The sequence below is a fragment of the Saccostrea cucullata genome, unplaced genomic scaffold (assembly GCF_032062105.1).
Source record: "Saccostrea cucullata isolate Sc308-1 unplaced genomic scaffold, CSIRO_AGI_Scuc_v1 ctg249, whole genome shotgun sequence".
NCBI lineage: Eukaryota > Metazoa > Mollusca > Bivalvia > Ostreida > Ostreidae > Saccostrea > Saccostrea cuccullata.
In genome coordinates, this window is record NW_026936117.1 from 150,908 (window position 1) to 178,508 (window position 27,601).

A 27,601-nucleotide genomic window follows, 5' to 3' on the forward strand; every position below is an offset into this window, starting at 1 on the left:
AGACCCGAGATGATGTGATTGTGATATTAAGACCACGTAATCTGTTAATATAATTAGGAATCTTATCAGTGCGCTTTAGCGCACGCAATGAAATTAAGATTTTATGAGTAAAGCTGAAGTAAGGTATAAATATGTAATCTCCCATGGAAGACTTCCGGAATTCCCAGCATATTTAAATCAAAGTGATCTCGCGAGATCTTCATTCTTCAGAGAGGCTGAGAAAGTAGTAGCTGCTAATTTTTTTTTTTTTCACATCAAATATTATTTCTAAGACATGCATAATACCATACATGTGTAATATTTAATCACAATAATTATCACTTTTTTTTTTTTAATAAAGAACAAATTTATGCATTTACAGATTTAATTCAAATACATGAAATTCAAATGTAAAGTCATTCTCTATGACCAAGAAAAAACAATAACATAATTGTGCTAGAATTAAAGATTAAAGTACAAATATGCATGTGCAAATTTTACAAAGTTAATCAAAAATTCTCCAATGAGACTTATTCAAGTCCTCTTTAAAATCACTACTGGAGACTTCATTCAGAGTTGGTCTGCATGTTTCTCCAAATCTTTTATTTCAGGTTCCTAAAATGAAAAGAAAAGGAAAGATAATTTATATCACTGATGACAAAAATTTTAAGTCTAACAATTAACAATTAATCAGTGTTCAAAAGGAGGGATGGGTGGAGTATTTATGCCACTTCAGCTTTACTCATAAAATCTTAATTTCATTGCGTGCGCTAAAGCGCACTGATAAAATTCCTAATTCGTAAAGCTGAAGTAAGGTATAAATATGTAAGTTCAAAGCAAAATTTTTCTTTTCTTTTTTTTTTTTTTTTTTTTTTTTTTTTTTTTTTTTTTGTTTGTTTGTTTGTTTGTTTGTTTGTTTTCAATTTTATTAATCATCAAGTGTCAATATTTTGTTTGCAAATTCATCATGAGCCTCAACAGGTTTATTGTAGAATCTGTTGAAAGTGCCAGCAGATTTCCAGTTAGCCCTAGACATGACCTGGGCCAAAGAAAGTCCAAATTTTAATGCCTTAGAGGTACAAGCACCTCTGGTTGAATGAGCCTTAAACACATTGGTGTCTATCCCTGCATTCCCAATCATTGTTTTTAACCACCCTGCCAAAGTGCATGGTTTTACCCCTTTATGTGGTTTGGTATAGCTAATGAAAAATTGTTGTTCCCCTCCTCTCCACTGTTCCGTTTTCTTCAAGTATTCTGTGATACAATTGTACACATCAAGTTTGCCCCTATCTAATTTTGGGAAATTCGCTTTTACTGGTTTGTCATTGACTTTTCTTGTTTTGGTTAACTGTGCTATTGTGAATATAATTTCATCACTTTGAATTTCCATATAACCAATATCAAGGACCCGGTATCTGGGTGTCGATATATCGGATAACTTGAACTGGAGCCAGCACATAAGTCGGGTCACAAACAAAGCCAACAGCTCCCTCGGCTTCTTACGCAGAAATATACCGACCAGGAACCAGCAGCTCCGGTCAGCAACATACAAAGCAGTGGTACGTCCACAGCTTGAGTATGCTGCCAGCGTTTGGGACCCCCACTTGGTTACACTTATTAACCAAGTTGAGGCTGTTCAGCGCAGAGCTGCAAGGTGGGTGATGTCGGATTTTAGAAGAACATCAAGTGTCACAGATATGCTACAAACCCTATGTTGGCGAAGCCTGCAACAAAGGAGGGCAGATGCAAGGCTTGTACTTATGTACAAGATCGTACATGGACTAGTAGCCATCCCCTCAGTTCAATTCATCCCCCCAAGTAGGACTACTCGTTCATCTCATTCCCTCACCTTTCGTCAAATACAAACTACAAAAAATGTGTATAAATATTCCTTTTTCCCTCTTACTATAGTTCAGTGGAACAGACTGCCGGGCAGTGTTGTCTCGCTTCAAGATGTTGAACATTTCAAACTGGAAGTGAGCAAACTGAATCACCCCAGACCTTAATCATATTATAGTGTTTTTATATCTTTCAACTGTGAATACTGTTTTTCTTAACTTTTTATCTTCACTAAAAATTTAATACTGTTCCCTTTTCACCGCTTTGAAATTTACTTTTCTATACTTTTTTTTACATCTTTTAATTAGCTGCGCACCCTACTCAGAGTACTCAAAATTTGAGGGCGAGTAGTATCGAGAGATAGAGATTTGTCTTGGAAACAAAAATGTGTGAATTTCTAAAAAAAAAAAAATGCAAAATTTAATTTTGAATTATAGTTTTACTCTCTGACTCTGCTTTTAGCTCCAATGTTGTACCGTTGAAGTCATGTCATGATTGAATTTGCGAAGTTTTCCCCGTTTTTCATTCTCAAGGGGGACCATCTTTGATTTTTTAAATCGGGGTCGTAATGCATAATATTCTTACAGAAGACGTCAAATTTTTACAGGGCAAAATTGAAAATATTGAAATTTGTGTGCTGAAGAATTGAGGTAGCGTAATCGTTTTTCTCTTTTATAATCATATTAAACATTATTTATAAAAATTATCAAAAACAACAAAATTCTTCACCAGGCTTATCAAGTGTCATTTGAAATTGACTTAAATGTTCTTATTCTTTGAGAAAATTCGGAATATATCTTAAAGTTTACACAATGATTTCATTCGACAACGTTACTTTGTGACAAATAATGGGATACTTTTAAATTAATTGATTAGCCCCTCCCTTGAAAAAAAGTTTAATTATTCAGAGTTGATGTTGGTAAATACAATAAGAAGTCTGAAGCATAACCATAGTCACTCCCCATCTTTATAGTAAAAAATATATATATATACATAGATCTACTTTACTATAAGCAAACAAGTATAGTAGATGTAAAAATTTTTTTTAACAGTTGAGATGGGGAGTGCCTATAGTCTGAAGTTGTCAATAACAAAGGGATGTATCAAGTCAACTCATAACCTGACTGACTCGTACAAATCAACTCGTACTCAATGCACCAACTCCTAACCAAAAGTAAAAAGTCTGTTGCTAAGACTCTAGATTTTATCATGTGATATATGCATGGTTAGGGCCGCTGTCATGGTTCATAAATTTTCGGGTCGGGTCAGTTCTAAATCTTTTAGGTTCGGTTTGGGCTTTTCGGTTCGGGTTATAATAGAATAGAAACTCATGATTTGAATTATATTCAACAAGTTTTTTTTTAATCTAAGAAACAGCAACATAATGACTGGTTTAAAGATGTTTCCTAACTAGAAAAATAATTGAACCAAATAGTTCAAATTACATTATTACCGTCTTTAATGGTAATATACTAATGAACCTTTCATTTTAGATGCCATTTTATGGTAAAACCTACTCTACTGTACAAATTTAAACCGAACCGGACTCTGGAAAAACAGAACTGAACCTGACCCGATTTAATTGTTCCTCAGCTCCGGGTCATTTGGAGTACCTGTGACAGCTCTATGCATGATTTAAAATTTTCAATAAATATTCAGACAGTAGTTTCTTTACCCAAATGGATGAAATGAGCTTAACATCTAATTACAAACAGTAAAAATGAGTCTACAAACCTTCCTATGGTTGATTATTATACAACACCATACAATTATTGACATCCTAATTAATTTCTGTGATCAATTTGCAATTAGAAAATGCATTGCTGTATTTATCAAAAATATTGGAGAGCCCATGATTAATTTTTAACTTGAAAATACTGTATTTATCAACTCATTTTTAACTTGAAAATATTCTTTCTCAAAATTTCAGTTTAAAGATATGTTGCTGAACACATCAAGGATTTTAGTGAGAAGGGTATTGGTATCTCCATCATCACATTTGATGCAGAATTGTGTAGGTAATCGAGTGAAGCCAGTTTGTAACTTCAGTGTACTTAACTCTACAAGGCACTATAGTGACAAATCTGATGAAATGATCAAGAAAAACAGAGTACTTTCCCCTAAGGATAAAAAATTGCAGCTTCATTTCCATATTGTCAATGACCCTAATCTAACACCCAGGGAAAAGCATTTAATGATATCAGCTCTGATTGCGAATGTTAAGTTCTGTGATGAAGAATTTGGAAAACTGATCTACGCTGACCCATATGGAAAAGAAGTTTTACAATTCATGAAAACAAGAAAACAAATTCCTATGTTTGGCATTCCTGCATCGTGTGTGATGGCATACTTTCTTCCATATGGTATTTATGCCCAGGCAACTTTAGCTGGGGTTTTGTCAGCCCTCTGTGTTTCAGAATTTTATCGAGTATTGTCAGGCATGAAGAAGAGAATCTTCTTCATTTACTACGAACCACAGCAGAAAATCTACACGGCAATGACATTGGCAGGCCTTCAGGATTTCATGCCCACTCATTTCAGTGAAGAGGAATTTCAGCCTAATAAAGAAGAAGGGGCACACAAAGTTCTACTGCATGGCAAGACATTCTCAGCATATGAAGGGAAGGATGCTTACCTAAATGACAATTTTTATGAAATATTATGGAAAGAAGAAATTGTTGGAAAAAATGTTAAAAATGAAGATAACAGTGATACACAACAGAAAATGTCAGCTGTTAATTGAGGAATAAAATTTTAGAATTTTTAGAAATCATTTGTTATTGTTCAATGCATTACCAGTATGTCTTAGTATTTGAAAAGCTTCACATATTAATGTAAAGTTGAAAAGTATATATAGTTGGATGTGACCAGTCAGCAGGGGATGCTCACTAGTCCTTGACACCTGATCCTACTTCTGATGTTTTAGAGGTCTTTGTTTGCTCTGTTCCTGAATGGTATTGTTTGAATGGACATTTGATCTTGAATACTGTTGGCTAGCTAGATATATTTCATGATAATGTTTAATAAATATTTCAAACTTACAGGAAAGGTTCTTCAGGTAGTGTAGATTTAAATTTATTCAAATGAGGATACATGTAGGTTGTGTTGATTCAAATTTGTTCAAATTAAGACTGCTAGTAATTGGGTATGGTGGGACCACAATAGTTGACCAAAATTAACATGAAATATGATTTATTTGGGTAAAAATTATCAGATGGAAAACTTCTAAAATAGATATGATAAAAACACAATATCAGTGCAAGAGGTCATATTTACTGTACTGCAGTGCCAAAAGAAGCCTATTGACCCCAATATCTGTATGTAATTTTTTATTAAGGAGGCCGGGGGGGGGGGGGATTCAACAAATTAACCATCAGATATGACATATTTTTTTATATATATGATCCCTTAAACTGTCAACTATCATTTGGCAAAAGAAAGTTTCATACTTTTTACTTTTAAAATTTCATCATTTTAGAGCATCTTCATATATGGAGCTCTTCTTCTAAATGAGATGATCCAGACTTTTTTGACATCATAGACAGATGCTGTTTTAATGTAAGAGGAACTCTTATCAATTTACTTACCTTGTCAGTGCTCTTTTGATTTTTTATTCAAATCTTAATGTACTCACAAATACTCCAACGTTGATATTAAAAGAATGCCTGACTTTCTGATTGACAATATCTAGTATGTAATTTTTGGAGATCTCATCTGTAATAAACTGTTGGATTTCCTGTGGGTTTAAACGTGCCCTGTTATTAACAAATATATATTTGTATTTATTTGAATCAATTTATCAAGAAAAATTCTACATGAAAATGGAAAAAGTCAGTGACCTTCAATTCCTCATTTAAATATAAAAAAAACTTTCTATTAATAAACACTACTCATTTTCATTCCAACATTGATCCGATATATCCTTTTGACCTCAGTATAAAAGAGACCACAAAGTCTAACATCCATTTCTTATTTTGACATTTTTCTGTAAAAGGGTGTTAATGATAACCTAAAAAACGCCCACGATATATCTATCACTTTGAACTCGGAATAAAAGACACCAAGAGTCTGTCACCTAATGATAAGCGAAATGGCTTCTGTCGTCAGCTTTCCTCGTTTATCTAGCAATGTATCCTTATCACCTGCAAATGGACTTTATATCCATTAGAGCATGCCCTGTGTTCGAACAATTTTTAAAACGTGGAATGCTATTGGCAAATAAGTTAATAATACCAGGATATCAATATTCTCGTTTAAAGTCAACCTTTTGTAAATTCTATGCTTGATTCAATAGTCTTTTCAGCAAGTTAAATATATTGTCAAATAAATGTCTGATTTTTTTTCATACAAATTGTTGGGCCATTATTTACATACCAAATTGTCTACAGATTCTTCCATTCACGTGGCTAAATGTTAATCAAGATAATTTTATTTTCGGGATGCTAGATCTTTGTGTGTAAATAACTTGCATAAGGGTGTACATATGTCAACCGAATTACTAATCATCATTTACCTTAAATATAAAGAGTTTTAAAATAATCATTTTTGTTACATTAAACATTTCCCCCACATTTTGAACTTCGTTTTTGCGGTAGGCAGCCATGTTGGGTATCTACTGTACCACACCTGGTTAATTCAGTCCGGGGATATTTGACCCTCCGATTTTTTAAGGCCTAACTGGATTTAAAACATTTTTTTTGTTTTGAAATTGGTTTGTTGATGGACCAGTGAATATTTGTGAGGACCGGTGAATTTCACTAAATCACTGGTCCACTTGACCAGTGAATTTTTTTTAATGTCAAAAACTCTGAAGATAGAAATGTTCACCTGAAAACATTATACGCACAAGTATTTTGTTCAGAAAGACTCCAGTCTCATTCATTAAGAGAACCAGTGACATTAGAGATTAGTTTGATGTTTCTTTTCAGAAGTGGTGAAGATGAATTGTATGGAGTCTTCCTGATTTTAGAAATGTTATGATAGGTTATTTAAAGAGCAGTGGGGAAACGATTTTCTTACTTGAATCCTAAAAAGCACCATGAAGCATGAAAAAACTTCTACTTTGATAATTTTTACAACTTCTTATAAGTTGATTTCCATCAGAAAGTCGAAGAAATAAAAGAAACTTTTTATGGTATGAAATAAATGTACATGTATATCCCGTAACCTTTATTTATTTATAAGTGACACAATATAGAATTGTTGATGCGTTTCGTAAAAGGGGGATAACCGCTGAACAGTCACTGTTGAGGAAGGAGGGTAATCCAGTGCAGTCCTGGGGCGTTGGTCAAGGTCACGTACTGGTAGGGAGGCTTAAGGTTGTCATAGGGATTACACCCAGAATTACAAAAGTTTCCAAGACAACAACCTCCACACGACCGACTGGTTTTACAGTCCTGAAAAAAATATTTATCTTTAGATACATTACATGTATAATTGAATATATCATTTTAGAAGAATTTTTGAAACTAAGATGGCGAGATTTAAAAAAGGATTAGTATATAAAGATGTTTTAAGGACAGATGGTACAAACTTTTCCCCCAAAAATCTTAAAAATAACAAATAAATCTTTTTTTACATTACATTTTTAAATCTAATTATACCAATCCATGCATCTTTTTGTTCAGTCTGCATGACTAAAGCCAGACCTTACTATTTAACTTCGAAGTGAAATAGTAGGGTCTGGCTTTAGTCAGACTGCTTTTTGTTTGTTTTGTAGCGTGTGTGCTTAAATATTGTATATAGTACAACTCTCTGTTATCCTTGGACTATCAGTGACGCGTGGTATAATCGAAGTTACATAATTAGCGTCTGAAATTTACACAGTCTTCCATTCACTGTTGAAATACACAATGGATAGAAATTCGGGCGAATGTCAACGAGTGTAGCAAGAACCAATTAAAGCATTTTGTACGGCAAAGAGATGGGGCTTATAAGTCGTCTCATCGTTGTCAACAACAATTTAAAGTTGCTGATGTTATTAATATCTTAACCAATGAGAATCTATTCGCCATTTGAGAGACGCTAGTTACGTAGTGATGAGAATCTATTCGCCATTTGAGAGACGCTAATTGCTTAGCGTCGAGAATGCCACGCTTTACTGAAAGTCCAAGGATGATAGAGAATTGTTCTATTTAAAAAGTTACCGGCAAATTCCTACAACCGGAATGGTAGATAACACCGAGTTTGTGTGGCACTTCTTCAAGGAAACAAACCTGTGTTAAAATTCACATAAATTGATTAAAAAGTTAGATGGCCCACGTATTCTAATTACATCAACTCTGAAAATGGTTTTTAATTAAATAGCTTAGTATTAAAATCTGCCCTGCTCTGATAATAATTTAATTTTCACAAAAGAGAAATGAGTATTCAATAAACTACCTCGTCCTTTTGGCACATGGCAACTTGGGAACAATTTGATGGTGACGTCATATTGGCACAGTTAAAACAAACATGTTGCCCACCTTGTGGGAATCCTATTAATTTATTAAATACAGAGATTTATTTAAAATATGTCCATTCCAAAATAATATACAGGTGAAATGTACATGTTCTCCTTATTTATTTCATCAAACCTCCTTTTCCACAGCCCTCAGAGTTACAAAAGTTGCCATCACAACAAGTTGAGCACGTGACAGTGACGTCATCTGGAGAGCTTCTCTTTTTGTTACTTGCACAGTCCTAGATAGAGCAAATTTCCCTATATCAATGAAATAAGGCAACTATGCTTCTGTACATATTAAAAATAGTAAATAACACATTTATGAATTGGTTTATACATTATGTATACAAATTTTATAATCAGTTTCTATGATATGTAATGCATGTAAAATAATTAGTTTGTACTAGGTCTACCCTTTTGTCTTTGCAGCCTGACCAAAACACATCATCGTTTAAGAAGTCGACCCCTTTCTCGATTGCACATGTCTGAAATTTTAAGGACACTTCTTACAAAGAAACTTTTTTTCATTTCTCATTCTTTAAATGTGAACCATGTTTTAACACTTTTACCACTCAATAAGGAAATAATAATGGTACATAATTAAATGACGTATAATTTTTACCGGGTATTTCTATATTGAATGGTCAAAAGTTTCCATGCCCCCGTAAGCGAAGATTCGGGGTATATAGTTTTTACCCTGTCGTCTGTTTGTCCAAAAAAACTCGCCATTGCCCATAACTTTTGAGTGGATGGGGTTATGGCTTTCATATTTCATAGACGTATTCTTTTTGACAAGACCTTTCTTTTGGTACACCAAATTTGCCCTTGTGACCTTGATCTTGGAGTTTGACCCACTTTTACAAAAACTTACCCAACTTTAATTCTGGCCAAAATTCTTTGCAGTTTTTGGGCTTTATTATTTCAAAGGTGTTTTCTATATGACAAGACTTTCCTTTGGATACCAACAATTTTGAACTTTTGACCTTGACCTCAGAGTTCTACCCACTTTTTAAAAATGTAGCCTTGGCCATAATTTTTGAACAGAAAACACTAGGGCTTTCAATTTTACAGGTGCATTCCTTGTCAAAAGACCTTTCATTGGATACCAAAAATTTTGATCTTGTTCTCAGAGATTGACCTGCATTTGAGAAAATTCAACCCGCGCCTTAAGCTGCTATACGGAGGCATCAGTGTCTCACAAACACATCGTGTTTAACGTATTGAAAAAAGACTAGCATACAAACATTAAATACATATAAGCATGCAAATAATCATAACTTCCTACAAATTACTTGATTGTTCTCTTCTTTGAAACGAAGGGTAAACATTTAATTGATGTTTATTCTTTTCATGACGCATATAGAATTAGCACCAAAGATTTAATATGCCTATTATGACTGTACACCTACTGGAAACAAATATTTTAATCATTTTATACTAAGGAAATGCCAGACTGTACCTCGTGTGGACCGCATGTAACAACGTCAGAACACGTCGTAGGCAGTACTTCTCGATCACATCTGAAGCAAGTGGGTCCAATAACCTAGGGGTTAATGAAAAGAAAATATGATTGATACGTGACGAATGACAAGTCATCGTACTGACTGGCATCATATGAAAAGGAAATCTCAACAATGTAAAGGAATCTGTGAAAAGAGGATAGACGATATACGTGACGAATATAGCATCAATGCAGTCTTGGCAAAAGTCACGACTCTCATCGGAAGGTCAAAGATAGGATTAAAAACTTTTTAAAGTCAACTGTTGAGGAAAAGAACACTTTTTATGGGTTTTTTGTAAAAAAACAAATGGTTTTCAATGTATACTCACTTACTGAAATGGAATCAGTGCACGTCAGAAAAGCAAACCATGCAGTAAGCGCAAAACCTGTCGTAGAACCTTATAAAGGCAAAATAAAGCATCTTGAAATGCAAGTGTTTCAAATAGGTAGACAGGCTTTCTCATATTCAAGGCCAGTGAAATCATTTTATTACCCTTATTACGGAGATATCTCAAGGGTCAAGGTCGCCAGACCATGTTTTAATGTAAACATGAAAAGAAGTCAGATTTGAGTACATGTGTCTCATGATCTTGTTTCAGTGTCATATCTTATAGATCTGAGTAGGAGGAAAATGTGTTCGAAGGAGTAGGAATTCGTCATTTTTGCCTCTAGCTGACCTTGAGATAGCCTCAAAATGTTTTCAAAACAAGTCTTATCTCATTGTGTTACTAGAAAGAAGCGACGGAAAATCACAAATAATGATGGGACTCTTTCCTCTTTCCATAGTGGGATATGTTCGAAATATTTAATCCCCATAGAATTTGAATTTTATACTATAACGCTATAACGATACGCCACTCCAGTCGCTTCAAAGCAGAAATACAAAAGGGAAATACTTTCTAAAACAGTCATATACCGAAGACCAAAGTATTTATATTAATGTTCTTTGAGTTGAAATGTGGAGAAAACTAACAGTATTCAAGCTCCAAAATCCAAGGGAACAATACAATTCGGGGAATAGAGCAAACACGAACCTCTTTATGAAACGTCAGAGGTGTGCAAAAATACATGTAGATGGTGTTAGATCTATAGGATACATGTATTATAATCTTCTTGTACTCTGTTTAATTCATCGAGAGGAGTTTTGGGAAGAATATTTGGATTTTTTATTTGTAGTTTTTGAAATTTGTTTTTACTAATCACAGCTCAACTTTTTACTTATATTTAATTATACTTTTAGCTCACCTGGACCAAGGGCTGATTTAAGTGTGTCGGGTGTCTGTCTGTCGTCTGTAAACACAGGAAGTGCATACGGTCATACTCTGACGAGAAAAATTAATTAAAACGGAAAAAGCTAAGGGAATGTTGTAGCATACTCTAATAAAAAATTCAAATAATTGTTGGAACTGAGTACTACCAATTGTTACAGAACTGTAGCTCTCTGCATAAGAAAATCCAAAACAAAGAAGAAGAAAAAATTACCTGCTTCTAAAATATTGTGCAGAAAATAGTACTCACATTTCATGTCGAGCATTCCACTAAAACATCCCAGCATTTAGTTTGAATACTTATCAGAATTCTGATTCTCGTAACAATATGTTATCAGTCCCTCGGTACATTTAGAAATAAGTAGTGTGATTCGTGCCGTTTATAACAAAGTCTGGTATACGTAGACATCGGATGATATTGTATGTATATTGTAAATATTTGTATATACATTTGGTTAAAAATTAAAATTATATTGAAAAGCTGCACTTGAAGACGGGACTATTTGGTTTGTGTGTCTGTTTATAATAAAACAAATGTTACCTTTGTAAGGAATCCACTAACTATACTTTTTGCACTATCTTTATCCTTGTTATGAAATCCAAAGATCTTATGTCAGGAATTTCAAAGCAGCTTTGTGTAAAAAGCCGAAGCAAAAGCTTCTATAGTATATTTATTTAAATTATTTAAATGATCACTTTTAAGTTTATCATGTCCATCTTCGAACATGATTTCAGATAAAGATTTTTAAAATTTCTATATATTTCCATTTCTTTTGGTTTTCTTTGGGAAAAGTCTTTGAAATTTAGTTGAGTTGATTTCTTGATAATTCTACTGGAATGTAAATTTCACCAAGCGAAAGGTCTGGAGCTAAGGTGGCCTAATATGCGAAGCCAATTCTGCAAATAATCTCACATTTCCAACTATCGTTGATGCCCTGGCGTATCCAATAAACTTTACAGTGATTCCTTAAGTATGTTGTGTGCTGAACATATTACATGTAATCAAAGACCCCCATTTCCTTCGTATATTGCGGATTTCCTCGTACAGAGTGAATTGAAGAACATCTTTGTACGACCGTATTTCACATTTAGAAATAATATCATTGGAAATATTTATCTGATTGTTTGCCAGCAAAATTCCACAAATTGGGGACAAAGTTAAAAATACCTATGTGTCCCGAACTTCCATTATATATAATTGTGTCATTCATGCTCTATCAAGTTATGCACGCCATTTTCTTCTTATCGGTCGTTTTGAATCTTTTTTATATCTTCATTTCCATTTTAATGTGTTTCTTCCCCCCCCCCCCACACATTTCCATGTTTTTTTGCATTTTAATAGCAAATATTTTCTTGAAGATGCATAAATTTAAATGCTGCACACAATATATATTAATAACGAAAATATTATTAAAACCATGTTACGCGCGACTTCTAAGCATATATTAAACAATTGTTGCAGTTTTTTAGGTCAATACGATGATTTAGACACCTGAGGAGTACAATATTCACCGAGTCCGAAGTACTATTGTACTTTTTGCTTTAATTGAAAGTTTTAATGAGAAATTTCAAAAAAAACACATTGTATCAGGAAAAATGGAACAGGAAAAATTCATTAATGTGACCTTCAATAATTCCTTATATTGACCTAGAAGGTCACGTACAGGTCAATATAACGTAGTATTTTTCTAACGTTGTTGGATCTCATCAAATCAGAGAGAGGGAAATTATTCAATCATATAATAAAATATATTATTTATATATAACGCGTTCAAAACAATATACATAATTGAAACATAACATTGTAACCTTTTTATTAACAGAGTGACGTCACATCTGTGTTTTTTATTTATCGACATTTACTACTATATAGGTCTTGATTTTATATAGAAACAGACAGGAAAAAATGTCAAATGTAAATACACTGTTTATTGCATAAATACTTCATATGTATAATACACTAACAAAACTTGATGGATTTCATTGATCAATGCTGAATTTCATGTTGAATGAATGAAATAAAAGAATATAACATGTTGTTGGAATGGATTTCGTTATAAATATAAATTATGCTTGTCTTGATTTGTTTAGAGAAAAATCTCTCACAAGTATAAAGTCAACTTTTCCTCACAATTGAAACATAACAAAGAGGTAAAAAAAAATACATAAAACAAATAAAAGTAAAATCTGTATGAAAAAATAATTTGTAAATGAACCCTACTTTTGAAAAGAAGAGTCCAATACAATTGCACATTGCATACATATTAATTATGATGACGTCCATACACAGTCATATAAATCAGGTACTCCACTTTCTTGGATATGAAATGTGAAATGATAAAATTAATATCAATAATGAAATGGTTTGGCAGGACTTTAGATAAATGTGTTACAACGAAAGTCAAAGACTCTTGCTCAAGACGGCCATGGTTGTCATGACAACCAAAGTAATGGTATTGCTTATCACCATGGAGACACCCTGTGTTCTGCATTTCAACGAGTCGTACCTGAAATAAGTAGAAATTGTCAAGATAAATAAAAATAGTCCAGTTTTTAAAAATATCAGTACTTAACTTTTTTTATGAGAAGCTTAAAGATATACAAGGAAATTTCATAAAACCAATCACGCATTTATAACTAGTACTAAAGTTTGTGTGTTGCTACCCACGGAACGGTTCAACGGAAAGCTTTTAAAATACATAACCTAGAAACGTACGTTAAAAGTATAGTAAATGTATATGTTAAAAGGTATTTTAAAGGTAAAGGTAAAGGTACATCATCTGCCATTAAAAATGATTGTCAATTGCCCTGAATGGAAACCATCTAGGAATCATCGACAGTAAAAAAAATTGAAAACTCAGTAGCTGTCGTCTCAACAAAAAACAATAACTTATACGGCTTAAACAAAGTGTAATTGTAATCTAGTTTAGTGATTTTTATAATTTGGGCCATTGATTCCTTCTGCATTTTCCGTTTCGTGTTTAATGATATGTAAGGTAAATGACTTTGTACTACTCACAGATTAAAGAGGCCAGCCATTTTCCTTTCCGTGTTTAAGAGCCACTGATATGTAAGGTAAATGACTTTGTACTACTCACAGATTAAAGAGGCCAGCCATTGATATGTAAGGTAAATGACTTTGTACTACTCACAGATTAAAGAGGCCAGCCATTGATATGTAAGGTAAATGACTTTGTACTACTCACAGATTAAAGAGGCCAGCCATTTTCTTTTCGTATTCAATGTCTACGAGGGAGCCCTGGAAGAAGTTTCGTCCATCCTTAAAGGGGTACTCGTAACCTTGACGACACGCGCACTTATAGGCGCCCCGAGAGAACTTGTAGCCTGCTATCGGGGAACACTGAAAGAAAAAGTCAAAAAATCATTTCAAATTCCTTTCTCTGTTTTATATAGAGATAATACATGTACGTATGTACACTGAGGGGTTCATTTTTGTGCACCAAGTGAAGCCAATTCTGCAGCATTTTTAAAATGCATTTCATCGACGGTTAAAATGCTCAAATCCTAAATTTGTCTTTATTAAATGACTTAGCTCCACGCCCAGTGAAGAGCTCTTCAGACTTGTTTGATGGCCATTGTAGTCAAGTAATATTGCCACTATTACAATGATCCAATAAAAGATGCTAGACCACTTACACGGTCCAACAAAATAAAATAAACCATGTCCAGAAACTAGATCTGCCGAGTCCGAGCTTTCTCTGGCAATGAGGAAAATTTGATGTCATGCTAAAAATGTCTCCATTAGTGATTATACAATGACCACTGGTCAACACGGAATTCCAACAAGGCGTTGTGAAATGAGAGAATTAAAATAGAATAAGGAATCGACTTAATACCCAACCTGACTATATAGATATGTCTACTAGTATATAGATATGAGTATCATAATAAAATCTATATAGGAATATTGAAATATTTTTTTTAAAAACATATTTAATCATATTTAATATCAAGTTCATAATTATATGCTAAGTACTTATTAATTGAAATTACTATTTCTGGACCATCTTCAATACTTAGGGTACAGGTTTGGCAGTCTGGCTGTGTAGATACATCCCTTTGTATTCAAGCAAGTTATATATCTTGCCAAGGAGCATTAATAATTTTTAAAATCTCATTTGAAAGGGGATTCAAAGGAATCTGTGATTTCTTGTTGAGGGTTCAGAAATAATTTTTAATGTCAGTGGTACTAATTTTCAGCATTAAGGTAGCATGGTACTCACTGTTTGGGACGGGTAGTGACACCTAGCGGTGTTTTTAAAGGCGTTTTGGATGCTGAATCCTTGATAACATTGGTTAATCTCTAGTTCTTGTAATGGCACATCAACGGTTACCACTCCTCTGCAGAAAAAAACATAACATCATACACTCAAAATGAATTTATAAATTATACGAGAGAAATTTAATTTTTAGTTTTACGGATTTTTTTTTTCAAAAAATTGATGACTTACTTAAATTGCAGTTTGGTCCTGAGACGATCCCTACCAATGATAGGAACAGCATACGTCATAATCCAGGCATCCACACGACCGTCACACCGGAAGTAAGGTTGTGTCCAGATTCCATGCGTGACACTTGGGGCAAAGTACCCCATTGGATAGTACTCAAAGTTCACAGAGCTTGTACCGTTAATGTCAGATCGCACCTGCAAATCATTACCAGGAAATGAAAGAAAATTTTAATTAAGGACTTTTAAAAAAAATTAGTTAATTTACACTTAACGTATTAAAAATAAATTACCGGGAAACGATCGGAAAAATCCTTTGTTGAAAGTGCTTCTAAAAAATTATTACTTAATTTGAAAAAAGAATCGTGTATTTGTATACTGATACTTCTATCCACAATTCGATATACCTTTGCTTTCATCCTATACTTCAGAACTCCTCCTGTATTAGTCTGCCAGCGCTGTCGGATTCTAACATACCAGTCTTCATCAGTATACCTGGTCTTAAATCCTGCCGTGTCGATGGCGTACACACTTTTGTCTCGAGTCCAAGCAAAAGGACCAAAGAACTCCCTTGTCTTTCCGTCCCAGTCCTCGAACACGTGGGGCTCGAAGTAAATCCCGCTGGAGAGCACCTTGTGGTCCCCCATCACGTTAGCTAGCACTTCACCAAACAACAGTTCGTGGTGAATCCGGTTGCCTCCTTTCAAATAACCAAAGTTTTCACCAGGAATGACGTTCTGGTACCAATTACTGAGGAGGTGAGAAATTCTTAGAGCAAAACGGGCCTGGGTGTCGAACTGGGTGTCCGCCCCGTATCCTACATCCCCGGGAAGTAGCATAGCGCGATTGGAGAAAGTTTTGCAGTTTTCTCTGTTTATTTTCTTTATTGTTGTGAAAATACTCTGCATTCTATCAAAATTCATTTGGTCAAATTGAGCTTCTCGCCTCCTCCTCTTCTTCTTTTTCTTCTTCAGGGGTTCTTCTCTCGTGCTGAATTTCTGGTCAATGTAATCTTTCCTGGCAGCTTCCCGTTTTACAGTGTGTGGCTGGTTGGTTCTTTTTACTGCTTCTCTCCGGACTGGTCCATAGACACGGCTAGCGTTAACGGACTTGAGCTGGCGTCCGGAGAAACGATCCGTCAGGAATATATCGGATCCGGAATCTCCTTCAACGTTGACGTTAATAGCACTTGTGTCAACAACGGGAAGCACGCGGAGATCTTGAAAAGAAGAAAAAGATGTCTGAATACTACGATGCTAAAAAATACAATCCGTCTAAAAAGAAACTCAATATTCTCAATCCATTGATTGATCGATACAAAATTAGTATATAATTTTACACAGGCAGTGCTATTTTGTTTGAAATCACTTACATCCAGTTGGGCGACACTTGTATCCCACGGTCTTTTCGAACTCTGTGGCCTTCTCAATATCACCCCCTTTCCATGGCGGTCCTACCCTGGGAGGATAGCTGTGGCCTGAGTTACAGATACAGGTGTATCCTCCTCGTTTAAAGCCCTTACCAGACACATGCTTACACTGAAATATAATGGAGATCACAAGTGAGTAGTTGAGACCATTGAAATGCTTTTGGAACTTGACAAGAAGCTCCAATCATAACTTTCAACAAATATAATGTTTAATTCAGACAAGCATAAATTATAGTAAAACGTACGAGATTTTACCTCAGAGGAAGAAGCCTAAAAATAAATATTGAGACTTTCTTTTTATGCCCGGAAGATCCCGGTGGTATATTGTTTTTGTTCTGTCTGTCTGTCTGTTTGCCTCTCTGTCTGTTGTCAACTTTAACCTAGCCCATAACTATTGGTGGTGTCAACGGTAAGTGTATACCACTTCAGTCTACGCCCCTCTCCAGAACTGCGTTACCATGGGGGGCATAGTGTTTCACAAACACATCTTTCCCCCATGTTATTCCTCTCTGAGAACAAAATATATCACTTCTACTTCATTTGTTTTATCGTTGTCCGACTTTGGATAGTACACAGTAGATTTATAGGCCAGTGTTTTCCTTAAACTCAATTTTGTTAAATATGTTCAAATATCAGGTCTCTACTGCAAATAGATCAAAACGTGTCACAGCTTATTACCGGTATTATAAAAATCCGTGATTATAGAAATTGAGGAGATATATTTTTTTTCGGTGAACTTCAGAGGATATGAGTAAAAAGATTCCATGGCCATTTTGAACTACCTTAAAAAATTACATGTACCAATTTCACTGAAACGACCTACGTACATGGTTAAGGTTTCACACATGACGTACGTGTGCGGTTTGGGTTCTATATATGACCTAACCTATGTGGTTTGTGTTTTACACACGACCTACCTGTGTTGTTTTGGTTTTGCATTTGCTGACTCCGGACAAGAAACTTGGACCTGGGTTTCCAATACTGACTGGACAAGCATTAAAGTCTATCTTCAAAAAGTCGATGTCTATAACTGCCACGCCCACAAATCTGTTATAATGAAATTAAAAGAATTCGAGTTTGATGCTTGAATGATTATAAGGCTTAGTGATACTCTGATAAGATCGGATGATATAACTATTAAACCGTATTAATCCTTTACTACTTTAAAAAAAAATCTTATATTTCATTTCATTGTGAAATAAAATTGTAGATTTAGACTTTAAAAATGTAGAATTTAAATTGTACTCCCATGATAATTTCAAGGTTTCGCCCAACGTCAAACACAAAGGCAGCCGCACGAGATTTACATGCATATTTGGCCTCCTTAGCGTCAGACACAGAGACAGATGTGCACGAGATTTGCATGCATATTAGGCCTCCTTAGCTCCTGGCCTATATCGACCTGCCTAATTTACATTCCGGCAGAATTATCAAGAAATCAACGCCGCTAACTTTCAAAGAGTTATCACAGAGAAAAAAATTAGAAATGGAAATATATAACTATTAAACCGTATTAATCCTTTACTACTTTAAAAAAAAATCTTTTCTACTTTTTGTAACTCAGAGGTTTCTGGAGTTTCTCATTGACATCATTTTTGTAGTCTTGGAAGCTCAAGATTTCCAACAAACTGTTGCAATGCCAATGGGCACTAATTGTGCCCCTGTATTGCCTACACTGTTTTATACATTTATACAAAGCAGAATTTATTCAAAACTTCTTCATGATAAAAAAAATCTTGACTTTGCTTTCAACTTGACATTCAGATATATCGACGATTTTTTTCCCAATTAATAATACTACATGTACACTATATGTCGACTCGATATATTCCTGTGAGCTTGAAATTAAAGACACCAATGATTTTCTTACACCTGTTTCATGTGTTTTCCCGACTTTAAACGATTATGTTCACTAACAAGTAACAACTAAAGTGTACGACAAACGAAATAACCTCAGTTTTCTTCGTCAGCTTTCCTTATCAATGTCGTGAATGTCCATTCCCTTCCCTTCTTGCATGTGTAAACTGACGTCTCCAACCTATTCGGGTCGATGGTCTGAGTACGAAAGGTTTTTAACTAAAGCTGCTACTGACAAACAAGTTGATGTTACAGGGATTTCAAATGCATTTGCAAGATTTTATGGTCGTTACATGTATAAGACCTTGTCTGCAAATACAACCTATGTAACCAATTTTTTGTCTTATGTTGATTGACATATTTCATATCAATTGTTAGGAAAATGTTAATTTGTAAACTAATTCTTCTGTTTACTTGATCAATAGATATACGTGTATGACGGCGGATGTAACTAACCAACATGGGACGTTTACTCCTCTTAGACATCTGATCCCATTTCTGGAATTTAAAGGTGTCTGTGTTTTGTGTCCTACTCACAATGTTGAGGTATATCTGTTATCGTTATCACCGTCCTCTTTATTATAAAATTATCACGTAAAAAGACGATTTCTCTCAAAATATGTTAATTTATATGTGTTTTAATTGCAAAGTATGTTACTTCGAAAAATTAAAAGCTTTAAAGTAAATAAAATTTTTATGCTTGACTAGAGGGAAGATACAACTTAAACGACATATCTTTGTTTATAAGACAACAAGTACTAAATTTATTATATCAAGGAATGTGATGAATAAAAAACACTCTAATACCTTGGTCTCCTTAAGTGAGTCCAGTTGGAATATCTCGGCATAAAGTCTACGATGGGAGACACTGCGCTCACAATCCACTTGTTGGACATCTTGCAATCGTAGTACGTATCGGTAAAACGGACAGGCATGTACTTATCGTCTGTATCTCCAATACCAGGGGAGTTAGGACCAAAAAATGGCGTAGCTTGGAACTCGTCATGTAACCAACGACCAGTACCGTTGGCATATTTCACATTAACTGAGTACGTGAATTTTTGAACAGAATCCATTGAGGGGTCATTATCTGGCAGCCAGAAGTTAAACCAGGGCGCCATTTTGTAGCCCTTGTGTGAATAATTACCAATAGCACCAATGTCTTGCACCAATGTAGTTCTTCCTGTCGGCTCACGAAGAATGACTCCCATGTCGAACGTGTCGTCAAATCTAAACGAGCGAACACCAAACAACGGGAGGGTTTTATTGAAGTCAAAGTTTGTCATCCAGTTTGGATAATAGGTATGATTGTCAAACATTAAAGCTGAAGCATTGAATATCCCCTTGTTGGCATTAGTGTCGGCTGTCACAGAGACATAATTGTAAAACCAACCCGGCTGATACTCAAAATCTGTCTGAGATTTATTCAGTTTCTGAAATATATAACTATAGAAGAAAGCCCTGTTTAACGCCATGTTGTGCATATGAACAAGAGCAGTCCTATTTTTGTACCAGATTTTGTTCAGTAGTTGGTTGGCGCGGGGTATCTGGGACACCGAGGCTTTAGGGAGGGTCATGGCCTGCTGTGTCTTGGCTTTACAGTCCGAGGCTTTCTGTATGGTGGTCATCAATCCGTTTATTTTACCGTAATTGTCACCTGGAACCCAATCGAACACACTCTTGTCACAGAGCGTGACGGTTGCCATGACGACCACGACAACGTACAATATCCGCTCGAGCCTCTGCTCCATGGTTGGAGTAACTCGCTTCTTCTGAAGAGAAAAACAAAAACTGTTTTAAGGGTGATTATTAAATTAACATTTCAACAATCAATCTTAACAAAAATTGAAATGAAAACATTCTATTGAGTTGATATATGGTGTATTCGTGTAGATGCAGTATACATATCAGAATTCACGGTGTTATAGACCTTTATAGCTAGTAGTCACGATAAGAGTTATACGATGGCTGTTCAATAAATAATTTCCTGAACTGTATGACATACAATACAGATATCATAAGACATTAAACTTGACTTTCTCTCATTATTGAATCTTTAATGAATTTATAACAGTTTATGTAACCACTTTTCATCACAGTTTCATCGTGAGAAGCTGGGAAACAAGGGTTATTCGAGAAACTGCATTATAAATAAATGGTAAAGAATCAGTAAACTAGAGTGAAAATAAAAGCTTCATTAAAGCTGCTGTAAAACTTGTTAAAAATCCCAAAGAAATATTCACTGAAATATGTGACATTTACAGCAATCAATGCCTGTTTTATAGACAAATGAGCAGGTGGATTTCAATGATAAAAAATTACATAATGGGCATCAAAATGGGTACCGTCCTTGCCAACAAAAATTATAACAACTTATGTACTGTTTGCCAAATTTCAACAAATAATATTTGATGATGTATGATTGACTTTAAGACACAGAGCAAATTTGATAGACATCATATCGGGAGTAGTTTACACTGTTTTTATGAAACGTTTGACGGTAAAATAGCTTGGTACTCAAAGGTCACCTTATATTTTGAAAAATGAGTGAAAACGACAGCGTGTACGAATGTCTTAACAATTATTTTAAAATATCAGTAATTGTAGTTATCCACGTTTTTTTGATATTCAAACAGATAATGGAACATTAATCTATTGCTTAAAACCCTCAAAACAAAATTTACCATAAGCTGTACTTGATAATAACAGCGAAAGTCTGACAAGAGCAAAGATATGCAAGAGCACAAAGACAGATTTATATGCAATTTTCTTAAATATTAGTGGCATTGTTGTTCAAATTCGTATTCGGGTAGACAGTTTAATTTCTGAAGGAGTCTATAAAGCAATTTTTTGAAAAAAAAATCGAGAGGTTTATTAGAGGAAGGACCCAGAATCAGGAATCCACTACATTAAATTTCTTCATTCATAACAGCGTCAAAACCCGCACGCCCTGAAGAGTAAAGGGGTTTTCGGGATAAACAGAAAGTTAATGTTTTTTCACATTAACAATATTCGCCAGATCTTTGACCTTTTGACTTGATTCTATTTCCAAGCTTGAAAAAACACCTTTCAGAAAGAAGAAACAAGTCCAGGAAATCATTGGATCTGCCATTTTCCAGTATACTAAGGGTCATACCCAAAAATGAGTTCTAAAAACAATCAGAAATTGGATAAAAACTGTTACGGACATGTGTTTTAATTAAAAGAGATTAATAAGTAAAATCATGAAGACTAAATCATTGAAAAGCGTCTTTTGCTTCTTTCCGAGCACCGAGGACATTATTTATTGAACAGCCCTCGTATATGTTGAATCTACTTCAAAATACATTTTGTAATAAGTTCATTTTTTTAATAATTACCAGTAAATCCATAAAAACAATATCTTTATGATTAGCAACCTATTTCGTGAATTTTTTAATATATTCCAGTAACATGCATTGAAATTCTAGCAGTCGTAAAGCTGGATATTCCTGAGTAAAATTTTCATTGTTAAGCAGTTATAATAGACCATTTTCAGGCAAAACTGCAAATCTACTCCAAAAAAGAAGACCAAAAGAATTTATATTACATGTAACATTCTGGAAATTCGACAAATTGTTAAAATGATTTTGATAAAGAGTACATCTCAGACTATCTATGGGAACGTCTCGGACCCCACTATGATTGAACAATTTCTCATTCCAAAAACCTGCATGGGTATGTTTCGGGACCTAACTGTAAAATGTTTCATTCCTATAACCTCCATATGGATACGTTTTGGGTGATATTGTAATCGTGTTCTCTAAAACCCTACATATGGATGTGTTTCGGGGCCATTTGTTATTCTCATTCTAAAACCTGCATTCAGATATGTTTCGGGTTATTGTATTTGTTCAGTTTCTTGATCGTGGTTATGATTTATCTTTCCTCGGTCTTTCATTTGGAAAACCTTTGTATGGTTATATTCAGTATGCTAATTTTTTGAATTTTCTCCTCCGGTTTCAGTTTAATGTTCTCGGGTGTCTGAATTTTATGAATTTTGCAGCGACTGAAAACTCTTCACAAAGCTTTTTTGAATTTCACTAAACGACTTTAGTAAAACGTAATACACATCCCATAGAATCATTTCAGGTTCCCTTTTTTCTACTAAGGAACAAACTTAGCAATGTGACATTCACGCTTCGGTTCATTTATATACAGAATGTTTCCCCTTTAAAACTGGGATTTCTACGTGACTCAGATGAGTATACATATATCGTAGTAAGTGCGTTTTGAGTCTTGTGACTAATATAAAATTTACCTATTCGAGTTTTTCCAAATAATGATTTGTAACATCTGGGTACACCAACAATGGAATGTACATATTTTATAAGTTTCGATTATATATTGTTTTCTTGTGATATATTACTAATTTAGATATATACTAGCGTTTATAGTTTAACGTTATTGAATTTTATCTACTCTTCTTGCATAAAAACTTATCATAACGCCAAAAGAAAGTATATAATGGTACCATCATCGGTACTTATAGCGTAAATGTTGATTTCAAGCTTTATAAATTATCTGATAATAAAAAAACAGAGACACTGAGTCATATTTTGAGCGGATTTGACATTCCTGATTGAGCGATTTTAGATCTATTATGAACTTGCGCTGGGTGCTTAAAACGTAAAATATTTTTTCATGATATCAAAAACGAGGAAAATGCCAAGAAAAAAAAATAAAGAACTATATGCGGTATATTGCATATATTTGCCCCCACAAAAGTCAAATTTTGAAAACTTCCTGAAATGTGCTGAATTCAATAAATTGTATGAGAAATATAAATTAACAGAAAATATTATAGTGTCAAAGCAGTGTATCCACAATTTTTGTTTTTATGACGTCACAAAAGTCCGATTTTATATCCATTTTGACAAAATTTCAACAATTATAGCAAAAACGAGGAAATTTCATTGATATTATCATTCTACACATTATTTCAAAATATTGATCCTGAACACACAACTTTTAATCAAAATATCGACGAAATATGTACATTTTTCTGTAAAATTCATAAAAAACTGAAAATTACGTCATGTTTGTGACGGCATTACGTACATATGGCGTCATTACTTATGAAAATATTCAGTGCTTTGAAGTCAGCATATACTCCACTGTTTAAGAACTTAATTAAATATATCTCCATCAAAGTTTGATTTGGGGGGGGGGGCAAATATTGGTTATTACCGAATAAAGTTCTTTTAAAAAATCGTTTCAGCGCAAAGTAATGCCAGAAAATCTTTGTCAATTTCTTTGAAAGGTGAGAAACTATAACAATATTTCGTCACTTTTCTTTTGTTGCATACCTAATTATTCAAGATCACGTCTACACCTCATTGGTATTCTATCCCCCTCCCCCTTCTTTCCATTTACTGTTAAAACTGTACAGTATATGTGCAAATCGTACTAATATTAGCAACAGGTTAGACACTAAATCTATGTATTTGTTATGCCTATTTACACATGTATTTCAGTGACACAATGTAACATAACTAAATACTAAGTGACAATGTTATATTACTAAATACTAAGTAAAAGTTAATACTAGTTAAAATCTGTTTACTATTTTGAAAGGTTTATATACGTGTCATATCCGAGAACATCTACCAGGCAATGGACCTTTATTTATATATGTTTGTATGAAAGGAGAGATAACGTGAATCTTTCAGCTTTTACTTAACTTTTATCTGTATTTCTTAATCATTATGTTAAATATGCAAAATATATTTTTTTATTGTTCACATAAACATTTAAATATTTTTTACTATAAGAGAATCTTCAAAATTTTTAAGAATTTATGCGTAAATTCTTGAAAGTATTTGATATATACATTTTTTTCGACTTCAATTCTTATATTTTTTTTAATTAAAATGTAGCATAAAATCAGGATAGATAGGGGTACGGGGCAGAAGTACATGTACGTCATTATGGGGAACACTACCTTAAGTAGAACCAAGGTCTAGAGTGTTAAGATGCGGGAATAGGTCAATTTCATTTCAAGAAAAGGGAGGGTTATATACTAAATTTAATTCTAATTTTTCGATTAAAAATCATTGATATGCTGTCTTCAAACAATACTTTTTATATATTTATGTATGGTTGGAGACTTGAAAGGATTTATAGGGAATTCATGTTTTTTATTCAATTTAACAAATAAACTTTAATATTCATTTCATTTCTAACTCAAATTGACCATAACGGGATATTTAAAAAAACAAAACAATATCTTCAATGTGTATATCTAATTTGTAGTTGTAAAATTCGCTCGAGGCAAAAATGGGCCAGATGCGCTCGAATTTTTTCGCGCGCATTTCCGGAGGCGGCCTTCATTGAGTCGAGGTGACACGAAGACGCTGTGATAATATCAGGAGTTTATTTTACTACATACATTCCATACTATCTACCTCTGATAAAGTACAAAAAACATCAAATTGGGTTTTCACATCTTTTCTAAATCTTTGTTTGGATTTTTTAAAAGAAATATTTCATTGATCTTTTAGTATATAGTTTTTAGTTTAGTTAAATGACTGGAAAAAGCCGAAAATTGCAAATATAGTTATTATTGTTAAACTCATGAGGTACACTAATTTCAGTATCTACAAGCATATTTACAGTTTATTTTATTGGTTTTTTTTATTATTATATGTTTTCGGTAGTATAATATTATTTTTAAATAAAATTTTATCTGAATTTGGACTTCTATATATTTTGTTACAAATCATGCCAATGAACATATTTTTCTTTTTAAATACTTCCTTTTCACTTTATAGTTTATTTAAGGGAAGTATTAATTTTTTTAGGTGATGATATTTACTTGTTTACTTTGTTTTGTTGACCCACGCTGACTACCGACCCATTGTATTAGATCACGCTACCCCAGGCTATTGAATATTTCATAAGAATGCAACTATTGATCTCCGCGGAGAGTAAACTTTGTAAAGCTTTAATTGACACTCTTTCAGTCTTTATTGTTCCAAACTGACCAGGGAGTGACCCTCGTCATGGTCGACCTCGCCTCAGTGGCCATTTTAAACTTAATCCTGTGTGTATAATGACCTTATATAATACATATATATGTAGCTGGGTTTGAAGAAAAGTTTTTTTTTTTTAAATATTCTACATAATTCCCCCCCCCCCTTTTTCTGTTTGTATAGTAAAGTTTGTTCATTATTGAGCACCCTATGTTATTAAAGATGAGTAAGATAGTTTTTAAAAATTCCATTAACCCATATAATTTTCTCAGTCAAAAAATAAATTCTCGGTGTATAGAAGACTATTCAATCAAATAAATAAAACAGTTATTAATACAACTTCTGACAATATTTGAATTCTGATCGTCACGAAAGGCTCTTTTCTTAACGGAAGACCTTCTGTCTCCATCAAAAAGAAAATCCAAAATGTGTCGAGCAAAATTGCTTAATGTGCAAAATTTAGATAGGAAAACTTTTTTTGGGAAGAAATAGGGTGTTAAATGTACGGGTTATTTAGATGTTCTGCAGGTAATGCATTCAATCTTATACATGGCTTTGGTGCATGATCAAGTGATTGGGAACCGTATACAGAACTTATTGCGCATAAATTAAAGCATTCATCCGCAACAAGTTCTTACTTAACTAAAATAATCACAACTTTAATTAAATTTTTGATATAAGAATTATTTTTCTCTGTAGTACTTTAATTGTTTAAAAGTAAAAATATATACAACTTTTTATTAATCACAAAAGACACATTTAATTTTTAACCTCATAAAGAGAACATCTGACAGTTCCTAGTTTCTTTTAACTTCATAATGAGAACATCTGACTCAGTTAGTAGTTTCTTTTAGAGCCCTCTCCTTAGAAGGGGTTTGAAGTGACTCGATTCCGACGGTAGTGAAATTAACTCCTGTTTGAATCCAAATATAGCAGTTTACGGAAAATTTAGTTCTCTATATATTGATTATTTTCTCAACCTTGCTTACATTCTATATTGACCATACTGTCCAGTTTCTTAGATATTCTCATTACAATTCACTTAATGTCTGTACAGAATTATTTTATTCACTTAATATGAAAATAATTCACTGAAACAAAGATTAAATAATAATCAAATACTTACCAACGTTCTTAATGAATCACATTCATTTCCCTAAAACAATATATTCTCAAAAATAAATCCAGGAATTTAAAATCACAACTTAATGACCATTTCCTGAATTTTGAGTTGTCCAGTCCAAATTGAAGCGGTATGGTTTAAATTTCTCCGTGATGAAGAATGTTGGGTATAGGAGCTGTCTGTGTACCGGTGGCCTTGCGATCTACCCGTCACGCTCTGTTTGAGATTTACAAAAGCCAAGGACTGTTGTAACAATATACTTAAAATTCTACCAGACAATCGCTATTTAAAAATTAAAACTCCACGCTTAGGATAGATTTCAGGATTAATGGAGGGGTGAAATAGTCAGCTGATATCAAAATTTTAACATTTATACCGGATTTCATTTTGAATTGACATCCGAGAATTCAGAATTTTATATGTCTGGCACTTGCTTGAGAAAACAGTGTTAATTAGTGAAATCAATCACTTAGAATTAATTGTAACAGATAATTACCCGTATCCATAGAGTGAATTAGGTTTGACAGAATTTGATCACCAATCACAATTATGACAAATATTTTTTTGGAGATTGTGCAAGGTCATGCTTCAGAAAGATTTCAATCTTTTTCTTTTTTACGCAGTACGTATCTTACTCATCACACATTTGTAAAAGTTAAACTTTGTACACCCTCGGGATCTTAAACCGTTTGATTCAGTCATT

General features: G+C 33.7%; 3 protein-coding genes across 5 annotated transcripts; 1 reads left to right on the top strand and 2 right to left on the bottom strand.

Annotated features, from left to right (window-relative positions):
- The first annotated feature begins 2,425 nt into the window (after positions 1-2,425).
- Positions 2,426-4,588, top strand: LOC134244792 (uncharacterized). Of its 2 annotated transcripts, none has more exons than XM_062727033.1 (2): positions 2,426-2,468; positions 3,749-4,588. In XM_062727033.1, exon 2 carries the CDS (start codon positions 3,758-3,760, stop codon positions 4,559-4,561), a length of 804 nt encoding a protein of 267 aa, XP_062583017.1. In that variant the 5' UTR covers positions 2,426-2,468; positions 3,749-3,757; the 3' UTR covers positions 4,562-4,588. The 2 variants fall into 2 exon arrangements, with proteins under 2 accessions (XP_062583017.1, XP_062583016.1); XM_062727032.1 differs by lacking the exon at positions 2,426-2,468 and adding an exon at positions 2,896-2,992.
- Positions 4,589-7,001: 2,413 nt separating this feature from the next.
- Positions 7,002-11,391, bottom strand: LOC134244774 (uncharacterized). Its single transcript, XM_062727016.1, has 8 exons — positions 11,280-11,391; positions 10,095-10,159; positions 9,720-9,803; positions 8,674-8,745; positions 8,394-8,499; positions 8,200-8,294; positions 7,965-8,033; positions 7,002-7,214 (listed from the first exon to the last, which is right to left on the bottom strand). Exons 1-8 carry the CDS (start codon positions 11,314-11,316, stop codon positions 7,059-7,061), a joined length of 684 nt encoding a protein of 227 aa, XP_062583000.1. The 5' UTR covers positions 11,317-11,391; the 3' UTR covers positions 7,002-7,058.
- Positions 11,392-12,938: 1,547 nt separating this feature from the next.
- Positions 12,939-27,062, bottom strand: LOC134244804 (uncharacterized). 2 transcript variants are annotated; one of them, XM_062727054.1, is made up of 9 exons: positions 26,902-27,062; positions 19,591-20,555; positions 17,844-17,973; positions 16,870-17,035; positions 15,905-16,716; positions 15,502-15,695; positions 15,274-15,391; positions 14,236-14,390; positions 12,939-13,536 (listed from the first exon to the last, which is right to left on the bottom strand). In XM_062727054.1, the coding sequence occupies exons 2-9, from the start codon at positions 20,532-20,534 to the stop codon at positions 13,431-13,433; spliced, it is 2,625 nt and encodes an 874-aa protein (XP_062583038.1). In that variant the 5' UTR covers positions 20,535-20,555; positions 26,902-27,062; the 3' UTR covers positions 12,939-13,430. The 2 variants fall into 2 exon arrangements, with proteins under 2 accessions (XP_062583038.1, XP_062583037.1); XM_062727053.1 differs by having other exon boundaries at positions 19,591-20,552; positions 26,898-27,062.
- Positions 27,063-27,601: the final 539 nt, after the last annotated feature.

What these genes read in the sequence shown, in the direction of transcription:
- LOC134244792 (XM_062727033.1), top strand. Translation starts at nt 3,758, where the DNA reads ATGTTGCTGAACACATCAAGGATTTTAGTGAGAAGGGTATTGGTATCT.
- LOC134244774 (XM_062727016.1), bottom strand. Translation starts at nt 11,316, where the DNA reads ATGCTGGGATGTTTTAGTGGAATGCTCGACATGAAAT. An exon ending in TTACATGCGGTCCACACGAG is followed by an intron (nt 8,746 to 9,719) that starts GTACAGTCTGGC and finishes TTAAAATTTCAG; the next exon opens with ACATGTGCAATCGAGAAAGG. An exon ending in CAGGCTGCAAAGACAAAAGG is followed by an intron (nt 8,500 to 8,673) that starts GTAGACCTAGTA and finishes TGCTCTATCTAG; the next exon opens with GACTGTGCAAGTAACAAAAA.
- LOC134244804 (XM_062727054.1), bottom strand. Translation starts at nt 20,534, where the DNA reads ATGGAGCAGAGGCTCGAGCGGATATTGTACGTTGTCGTGGTCGTCATG. An exon ending in GTCACTACCCGTCCCAAACA is followed by an intron (nt 14,391 to 15,273) that starts GTGAGTACCATG and finishes TTTTTCTTTCAG; the next exon opens with TGTTCCCCGATAGCAGGCTA. An exon ending in ATGGCTGGCCTCTTTAATCT is followed by an intron (nt 13,537 to 14,235) that starts GTGAGTAGTACA and finishes TACTTATTTCAG; the next exon opens with GTACGACTCGTTGAAATGCA.